Consider the following 10,645-nt stretch of genomic DNA (forward strand, 5'->3'; position numbering starts at 1 on the left):
AAAATGTTTCTATGCTGAGGTCTTGCACGCTAAATTTAAGAAAGGATTTTGGTTACCAATTTCTAAACATCTGAAAAACTATTGTTAATTCTCCAGTTCCATTGACAGCTTTATGTTAGATATTTTAAATGGAGCCACTTTAATTTAAGGTCATAATTGCTTGCCAGTGTCAAATATCAAAGCTCACAGGGAACATCATTCTGTTTTTTGTATATATTTTTTTAAAATGTAAGTGGGTTGGCTTCTAACTTAAGGATTTATCTGAGTTCATAGTTCAACGTTTCACACCTGAAACGTATAATTTATGTGACTCTTTTCAACATGGTGTATTTAAATGGTTAGTGAATTTGAAATGGCTCTATCATCTAGTAAGAATTGAGTCCATTTTTAAAGTATGTGTTTTCATTCTGTGCTGTGTTAATGCTGTGGACTGATACATATTTTACCTTTTAAAATCTGACATGTAAATATTGTATTCTTTTATCGAGCTTGCACATTGTAAAATTGTTTCTCAGAAGTTCTTAACTCCTGCTAGAGAGAAAACAACTGTGTTCATGCACTGTTTAATTGTTACAAATCAAAGTACAGCCAAAACATTTTTCCTTCAAGAGGCTTATTCCATACCTATTTTTTATGTGGTTGCGTGAAAATAATTTCCCTCCCTCTCTGCAAACTAGACTGAGTGAACAATGTAGATAAGATTCCATGGAAAGGAAAGGAATTGTCAGAGAAGTTTTTTTTCAAAAGCTAATGTCTGTGTGGTCCTCTCCATTTTTAGAAGAATAATAAAATGGCTGAATTCTATATGGGTCTGTGTGGTTAAACCACCATCTTAATTTTATTGTTCTGGTTGCTTCTTATCAGAAAAAAAAATCTTTTAGTAAACCATAGTAGCTCATTTTAAACCAATTATTTTCCCCCAAAACTTAAGCTCATAGTATCACCAAATGCCTGATTTATCAGACAAATGCTCTGCCTGGTTTGTTAGCTCCTTTGTTGGAAAAAAAATCATCAACAAAAGAATATAACCTATTGATATTACTTCTAAAATACACTAGGGAGAACAGATTGAGTTAGAACTAACCACATGAAACTATTCAGTCGGATGAGTTTACAATTAGGCATTTCATTTTTTGTAATGAGCACATACATCAACAATAATCCATGCTATGTTACTGGAAACCATGCAGAAAGTGTCTTTGTGACAGCATATGGGGGTTATCTAAATGTGGGGAAAAGGCAGTCTTAGGAGAAGAGAGACGCTTTTAAACAGCCTCTACAGAAATTTAACCTCTTAGATCTTACTTATTATCCTTGTGGTATAAGATTTTTTATTTTGGAGGGGGAGGGGATATAAAGGTGAGCAGATCAGCTTTTCATTTATCTCAAAAACCTAGTGAAGCTGTGAATTTTCAAACAGAATTTTACCTTAAAAGCTCCACTGCTGCAATTAACTTCCCCAGCATGGACCCCTGTAGGCCCCCATTACAGCTAACAGGGTCCCTCCTGCATGGGTACAAGGGGCCAAATTAGCAGATACAGTTGCGGGGTCAGGCCCCTCTGTTTGTAAACATCTGAATTTGATTCTAAGGTACCATAGTCTAAAATTCCAGCTGGGTTAATTTACATAGTTTTCTGGTATGTTTTATTAAAATGATAGGAGCATAATTTAAAAATATAAATAAACATTTTAATGGATAAGAAAATATGATTTTTTTGGTGATGTTCTGTCTGCTTTAATCGAAGGGTAATAAAGCAACGTGATGTATTAAATAAAATCCGTGTGTGAGACAGGCAGAGTAGTTTCTGGAAAATTCTTAAAACTCAGCTGGTCTTTTTCTTTGGTTAGAGCAGAGTATGTTTGTGGGCATGTCTCATGTTTGTTACAGGTCTCACATTGGTTTTTTCCTTCAAGAAAGCCTGATCGTGATGCCCTCCTAATTCAGACACCAATGTAATGGGATTGCAAAGAATGCACACCAGTGTAAAGTGTGTCCTGCTGAGTTGTGAAGCAGCACTGTGACATGCTGCACAACCGCATTAATACAATTCCTATGCAATGAGCAGTATTTGTGCCATTATTTTTTAAACACAAGTGAGCAAGACCATTGCTTTGTTTCTTCTGGGATTTCCTGAATTTTAAAATGATTAAGAAAATACCCTTCCTTTAAAAAAACAAATAAACCTCCATTTATGAGAATCAGGATGAAGAGATTAAATGGAATGGGTAGCAGGCTGCATAGAATCTAGAGCTAACCTGAATTCCTGCCTGCCCTTCCCCCTTCTTTTGCTCTAATTTAAGGTTCCACATGCATGACTCTATGTAGTTTTCTTGACTGTTCACATAGAACTTGTTTCTTTTGTTTCTGTAGCAGCTGACAAAAAATACCTCCCCCCCCGCCCCCCCCCCCGAGTGACAGTTGCTGTCTGTTTTCAAGTTGTGGTGATTTTGACCTCATAGTCAGCGTCTCTGTCTCTTACAGTTCACAGTATCTGTAAAGACATCAGATATGTTCCTGCCTACAATTTATAGTCTTAAGTAATATGAGGAAGAAGCCCTGTTTAAAACAAAAGTAGGTTAAAGTGACTTTCTAGCACTCAGTCAGGTTGATGTTTTTATTGTTGATTTCTTTACAAAAAATTAACAAATAAAGGTCCTTTGATATTATAGCCTACAGCGGCAGTGTTTAGCCTTTGCATAACGCGAACATCTTCAAGGCTTGTGTTTAGCTGCAGGAAATTAAATATGATGCTCTCAGCTTTAGAATGCTTATTGGGAAGGTTTAATATCCAGTCTTGGGTTATTAGAACCTTGAAATCATCCATAAAAATTATTCTTGATTTCTATGAAAAATGAACTCATAGGTTAGATGACTTTGGACAGGCTGAAGCATCTTTTAATGCAGTACAGGTCTGTCTCATCTTACGCTGGGGTTACGTTCCACAGTCAGCGCGTAAAGCAAAAATCGCATAAAGTCAAAATTACACTGAGTTTAATGGTGGGCAGAATTGCCCGCACTACAGAAACAGTATTTAAATTGTTATTTTTCTCTTTTTTGTTTGTTTTTTTCTTGTTTTTGCTGACCGTGTAAAGCTGGAATCGCACATGTTAAATGCGCCTAAGATGCGACAGACCTGTAGAAGCATTTCTGACTTCAGCTGCTGCATTGCCCTGACTGAAGTGAATGATAAAACATAGTGTCAGGGGCAGGCAATTTTCTTATAGTTACTCTCATCATATATATTCTGTCTGTAATTGTTTACATCTGAACCGGGCTCAGCAAGGGAAGGTGTGGGTGTTCCCTTCCCTGCCCCTCCCCCACCCCGTCTTGTTCTTCAGATTAATATCACTGAAGCCCTTGAATACTGAAACAATTATGTTCAATGTTAATCTTTTTCCTATATCATGGATAGTTTAACTCCCCTAGCATCAGAATAGGATAATTAGAGAAAACTTCCCTGTGTTTTGCTTTCAAAACTCTCATTTCCTCAAGTATGTTGTGGAGCTAATGACTAAAGAAAACTTTATTTATAAACTTAGGTCTCTTAAACATTGCCTTTTAGTCTCTGTGTCATGTGTTGTAAAACCTCTAATTTGCACTTGCTGTAAAATTACATGCCATCTTTCAAAGCATTTAAACCACCAGCTCCAGCACTGTATTAGAAACCATTCACTGTTCACAGTGCACCAAAATGCAGATTTATTACCGGTTAGTATTTAAAAGGGGTGGGGGGGAGAATTGGCCAGGGAACATTTAAATGAGTTAAACACCGCTGCCCGCAGCCCTTCCCTCCCCCCTACCCTTTAATTAGTTGTAAAAAAATCATGTAGTCACCAGTAAGTAATTTAAAGTTTTTTCTGACAACAGATAACACCTAGGGGTACACAATTATTCTCTACTCCTCATATATATTGGATTATTGTCCAAATCATATTATAGGTCAGCGTGAAGATGCACACAATTGTGCTGGCCTTCCTGGTTGCTTAGGTCAGCCGAACTGTAATTATGGCAAACTGTTTGCAAGACAGTGCTGGTGTCACTATAAAACTGTTTGTAAGTATGAACATGAAAACATGGGTTTAAGTTAAGGAAAGCTAAATGCTAGAAGTGTTTTACTTTGCATTTAAGCTTCTGAAGGCATAGGTGATTTTAAAATGAATTCCAGTCATCAGTTTGGTTACAGTTAATATTGCATCTATTACATTCAGGTCATTTTTATTCCTATTCATTTAAGGGTTTTCTTCTACTTTGTAAAATTCTCAGTTTAACTATGAATTGATGGTGAACTGGTGCTTGGAAGGAGAAATGTTTCTTAAATTCCTAGGGTGGTGGGTTTTTTATATTTCCTTCCTCAGCTGTAGATTTTAATAGACTTGTTTTCTTGGTGTTGATTTTAAAGTATGTTGAGGATGTTATTAAATGGTGCTAGACAGATTTCCTAAGGCTTTCATTTCATGAATTTTTTCATTCCTTGTGACTCAGAAGCAGTCTTAATCTACCTCCTTTACTCAGCTAACTGTGCCAAGGCAGTGTTCACATTTAGGATAATTGTCATCTCTTTATCTATACTTCATGTTGCGTTAGGTTTTGAGCATGCAGTCACCTAATAAATTATCAGAGCCTATTAAGACTATGAAGGGCTGTTCCTTTTATAGCAGATCTTTTCCAAAAAACAGAATCAGGAGTTGCTCATGCTTGTTTTAGCACTGCTTTAGACTTTATGTTGACCTAGACATCACGTGATGTATAGTAGTTTGTTTTATTTTAACTTTATTTTAAGATGCTGAGTTAATCACCATGTTTCAGTGGTATTTTAATTTTGGATAATCACCTATTCCAGTGTTATTGGTTTGGATTATATATGCATGTTCAAATGTGAACTTGCTTAATTTTCCTTTGCATAAGCTTGCCTGTCTATTGTTCTGTATATTTATGTATACAGTGTGTACACAAGAATATACAAATCTATACATAGATCAGCCTATGCCTGTGTATCGTAATGTATTAGGTTTCATTTCATTGTGGTGTAAGGTAAGAATATATAGCTGACACATTAGCAATTACAGGCAGTTTGTATTTTGAATTCTCAGCTAGAACAAAAGGGTTAATACCACATTTCAGTGTGCATGAATGATACCATGTGGTATCATTTGTGTGCTCCGAGGTGGCTGACCATTTCCATTTTGGTGTCAATCTCATGAGAACGAAAGCATTTCAGAATGGGGTGTGATCTGTCCTGCTGGTAAGAGTGATTGACAAGGAACGAATAAATAGTCAGAAGAACTGAATAAATACCACTCTCCTGTTTAAGTCCAGGCGCACACGAACAGGCACATACACAATATAATGCAACACTTCAACCAGCAGGCTGACTTGCTTGGTGACAGAAACATGGCTGAAAAGCCAAATTACAGTTTAATTATAATGGCTTTTTATTAAAACAAGGGCAACAAAAAAACGCTACCAGAAATTTAAGAAAATTGGTGGTGGTGGTGGGGTGGTTTTAAACTATTTTGAAAGCAGGATGTAATGATAAATATAGATGCAAAGGCTGATTGAGGCCCCTGGAGTGGAAGTGGGGGCCCTGACAGCAGGTTCTTGGTCAATTGGTGAGGTGAAATGGTTCACTGAATTGGATAACACAGTGCATACCATAGTGACTGATTAAATTGATTTGTCCGTGGCTGCAGCCTACTCCATTACTGAGGCCCTTTAACCTATTTTCGAACTCTTTTGAGAGAGAGAGAGAGAGAGAGAGAGAGAGAGGAAGCTTCTGGATGAATGTGATCCTAAAGGAAGGAAGTGAAAATAAGTTAAATTTACAGCTATAAAATTCTCTCCAGAATTAAGGTCATATATATAATTACCAAAGTGGATTACAGTCCTTACTAACACATAGATAAGAAGTCACAGAATAAATATCCTATACTATATAGAAAGAAATCAAGAAAACACCATTCCTTAATATCAAATTTAAATCATAACACCCTCCTCCCCCTTATTTTTTAGCATCTTTCTAGAACTTTGGGGGAAGGGGGCTTATAGAAGGGATCATTGCTATTATTTTTCAGTAGTCACTCTTATTGTTTTATCTAGTGGTTTTAGAGAAAGCTTATCTGACAAGCATAGCTATATACCAGTAAGAGATGTTAATTTGGTAATTTGTTTAGAAATAGCTTCAGTGACTGAGGGAAAGGAAACCAATGTACAATGTTTAATACATGAAAACATTTTTACTAAACTTAGGAAATATCTATCATTTTGGTCTTAGAGAATAGGATGCATGTGAAGTATCTAACATTTTATTTAATCTTGCTGAAATATCGGGGAAATAAATGCTAGATGACTGTGGTCTGTAAAACCTTGCCTATTTTCTCTTTTTCCTTTCAACTGCAGAGGGGAAATTAAGATTGCTGGGTCAGTTTGCAATACATGCAAACAGACTCAGTTTGAGAAAGAGTTCTTCAATCCTACTGGCCGATTACACAAAAAACAGATGTATACTGAATATTTTAAAATGTTAGCAGTTCATCTGAAGCCACCTATAGACTCATTTTAGGGTGTTTTTTTTGTTATACTTCTAAAAATTGGGCACAATTGATGTCATTACAACAGTCTATGCAAGTATTTAAAAAAATACTTGGAATTCTGTGTATCATTTGACTTATTCAAGTTATAAATTGCCCTTGCAAAATTCAGCTTGGCCAAGGCAAGGAATTTTTTTGATCATTATAATGGGTGGGCAAGAATTGTTAGAGGGAGAGGGTTCCCCTTCCTTGCTTGGAAATATTCATGGCAATTTTTCAAAGCTGGTATAAACTGTATACTGGTTTTAGCAATTTTTTTTCCAAAAGTGATATCTATTTCATAAGCTAAGGCAAACATGCACACCCATGCTTAAGTTTGGGCATGCAAGTAGACAAACACAACAGTCACAAAGTTAAATATGTGCATAAGTGTTTGCAGGGTTCTGGCTAAAACTGCAATTTTCCAGTGATCTGCAGTTTTAAAATATCTAACCGTGAGTTAGATCCAAAGCCCACTGAAGTCCATAGAAAAGTTCGTAGTGACCCCAGTGGGCTTTGGAGCAGGTCTGTGTAAGCACTATTTCCCTTGTTTAATGGGTTTGTAAGTTAAGCATGGAAATCACATCATATGATTTGGTGTCACTTTCCTCAGTAAAATGGTAAACAATGAATTAAATGTATGCATGTGTAAGATGTATAATGCTAATTATGGAAACACAGCAAATATCTTTAGAAAGGTCAAGGTGAATGTAACATGATGGTCCTATTACAGCAAAGAAATTGACTTCACAGACCTGCGTTCTGGGCATGACTTAACAGTTTGTGCAAGTATTTTCTTTTTAGCAAATAGTACAAGAATGTATACAAGAAATCATAAATGTAGCCTGTCATATAAATAAGGATCATTCAGTGAGGTATTGCTTGAGGACTGCAGGATTGAGCCCTTAGTTAACAAGATTACCAGTATAGTATTTACATAGTTTTCTGGTATGTATAGTATTTACATTCTGGCTGTGTGTTTAATCATTGGCATGGCTGTTTTAAAGGCTAAAGCCATGTAATAGTTGGACAGTCTATTTGGTTTTGGAAGACTTAAATTTAATTGGGTTGTGTTCTGGGTTTCCAAGGAAGAAAACAGTAAACCCATTTTATGACTCTCACTGTTATATTTTCAGAACCATGCTGCAACCTCTTAGCAATAGGTATTGCCAAAAGCTTCCTCCTGGCCTCCATCCCCCTCTTACTATGTCCCAATGATTCAGGCATGGAGAGGACCTTCCATTCAGGCAGTTGGGTCCATGACACCATTCCCCTTGCATCACTGCTGGGATCTGGTGGGTGAGCAGGGGGTGGGGGCACATCATTGCCCCTACCTACTAATCCCTGCACATATTACTGAGAAAGGTAACAGAACACAGGATTGTATAACTTTTCCTATGGAACCTCCTCCGTGGTGAGAGGGTAATTCCTATGGAACCTCCTCCCTGGTGAGAGGGTAATTAAGATTGCTGGGTCAGTTTGCAATACATGCAAACAGACTCAGTTTGAGAAAGAGTTCTTCAATCCTACTGGCCGATTACACAAAAAACAGATGTATACTGAATATTTTAAAATGTTAGCAGTTCATCTGAAGCCACCTATAGATTCATTTTAGGGTGTTTTTTTTGTTATACTTCTAAAAATTGGGCACAATTGATGTCATTACAACAGTCTATGCAAGTATTTAAAAGGGAGGTCCGGGGCAGCCTGGGCCAGGAGAGTTCACAGAAGTCATGCGACAGCAGGCTGGGGGGAGAACCCCCGAGCTCCAGAACTGCCTCCAGCCCAGCCTCCTACAAATCTCCTGGATCATGGGAGGTTCAACTCCACTTCTCTGCCCCACAGAGGAAAGTATCAGGGAGGAACTCCTCTTCAAAGGGACCTTTGCAGAGATTTCCTTCCCGTTACCTGGTGGGGGAAATGATCTAGCCATTATCATCATAACATCCCCTTTGCTCTGTTGGATTTGACTAATTCGGACGCCATACAGTTTTTATGGTAGTGTATTCCTTTGGAAGGGTTGGGTAAACTGTGGGACTGTTTATCAAAAAAGCATGAACTTCTTTCTTGTCAAATTCCACCATATTATTCAACTTTTAACAGAGGACTCTTCTCCATCTAGTAGCTAATACTGCACAAACAGGACTAATTAGTGAAGATGAACTTGTAGGCCACTGTAGCCTAATTTTTTTTGCAACACCTTCAGCCATTAGCCAAGTTAAACACACTAGCACTCAAAACAGTTTATTGCTACAAATATTGAAGTAAAGATATTTAATCTACATTACCTGAGCTACAGACTTTATTGTGGGCACATGTTTGAATATTTGGTGCCCTCTAGTGGACCATTCTAATGTTATCAACCCAAGCACATTTTCCGAGATTATTTATTAAAGGCAAATACAACTGGTACATTTTGGCAGAGTCCAAACACTCATTTTACAGTTTAATAAACTATAAAGCTTATTTTTGATTCTGGACTTTAAATTTTGTTGCCCCTGAGGGGTACATAAAATCATTATTCCCTTCATATATTTTTCTAATGTATTTGCACACAGTGTCGGTGACTGTTGGGTCTCATACAAAAGAGCCCTTAGAACTTCACCTTTTGTGTACCCAGGCCATATTTTTAAAGCTATTAAATGGATCTTTAGGCACCTAAATACCTTTGAAAATCTGGCCTTAGGACTCAGTCAGCAGATAGACTCCCACTGACTTCAATGGGCTTTGAATCAGGCTCTAATTAAGGGCCAGATTCTGTGTGAGTGATACCAAAATGCTTGTGGAGGAAGATACTCATCAGTATGAATGAAGGTGGCAGAATCTGACCTAAATGAGGATGAGATTTTCATAGTACGTAAGTGACTGAGGGGCACAAGTCCATTCACTTTCACTTTGTGCTGCTAAGTCACTCAGAAACTTCTGAAAAATATCTCACCTTAAATCCTTACAACCAGAAAATAAATACTATAAAATATTGAGTGGAAACTCCCACTGCTTTACAAATGTGCTGTATGTCTTCACATGAAATTAAAAATTGTTTACACATAAGATTTGGTTCTTCCTCTTTCTTTCTTAATGTTTTGAAGAATATTTTTATTGATGTATTGTATAACAAACTCTCCTTTTCATTTGCAGATGCTACAACTGTGGTGGCCTTGATCATCATGCTAAGGAATGTAGTTTACCTCCACAGCCAAAGAAGTGCCATTACTGTCAGAGCATCATGCACATGGTGGCTAACTGCCCTCATAAAACTGTTTCACAACAGTCCACTAGTTCTCAGGGAAGATATGAAGCAGAACCACAGCCTTCCACTTCTTCTTTCCTGAGAGAAGGGGGAGGGGCTTATGTCCATTCATCTCCATCATATTCTCAGGAGGGAAGGTCAGAGATCTTAGAACGTTCAGGCAGGTCACCACAAGAAGCTTCCGCCAGTAAGTTATCTGCATCTCCTGAAGAACAAAGCAGAAGGGGGCCTTCTGTTCAAAAAAGGAAAAAAACTTAGAGCTTTGTCGTAATCTTTAATTTTCTTTATCCTCTTGGAATGTCTACCTCATGCAAGAACAGGGGAAGTAATTTCACTATCAGTAGCTGACCTGAAATTTTAACTACTGTTGAGGAACTGTGAATTTATTTTTTTTAATAGACAAATCACTCCAAGCAAATTACATTTGAGCAGGGTGTCTTGTGTTTTACTGCCTGTGTGTGTGGATGTGCACGAGTGCATGTGTCTCTATCATGTCTTTGTCTGTATGTATACATATCTATCATCGCTATCTCTGTCCCTGTATATGTATACATACACACACCAGCAGAACATTCTCCATTTCCCAGGATACATCATCCATTGTGAAGCAATAGTCATGGTTCAGAATGTTTTTGGATACTCATTCCTGGCAGCAATCTTGAAACATGCTTTAAAAACCAGTTAAGATCATGACTGTTACTTTTGTGTGAACCAAAGGATACTTCACCTCTCAAAGCTGCCAATGATACGGTACTAAGAATACTAAGACATTCCCCTAACCCTCTATTCTGGGTAGATATTTTGTTCTTGATGCCCAAAGTATAGCA

General features: G+C 37.4%; 1 protein-coding gene across 1 annotated transcript in view; it reads left to right on the forward strand.

Annotated features, from left to right (window-relative positions):
• The window catches only part of LIN28B (lin-28 homolog B), a 114,817-nt gene extending 104,741 nt beyond the window's left edge, over positions 1-10,076 (forward strand). Inside the window, exon 4 of the mRNA XM_045011020.1 lies at positions 9,707-10,076. Within this exon, the coding sequence (XP_044866955.1) occupies positions 9,707-10,076 (370 nt within the window). The remainder of the gene's footprint in view (positions 1-9,706) is intronic.
• Positions 10,077-10,645: the final 569 nt, after the last annotated feature.

The sequence above is a fragment of the Mauremys mutica genome, chromosome 3, assembly GCF_020497125.1.
Source record: "Mauremys mutica isolate MM-2020 ecotype Southern chromosome 3, ASM2049712v1, whole genome shotgun sequence".
Taxonomy (NCBI): domain Eukaryota; kingdom Metazoa; phylum Chordata; order Testudines; family Geoemydidae; genus Mauremys; species Mauremys mutica.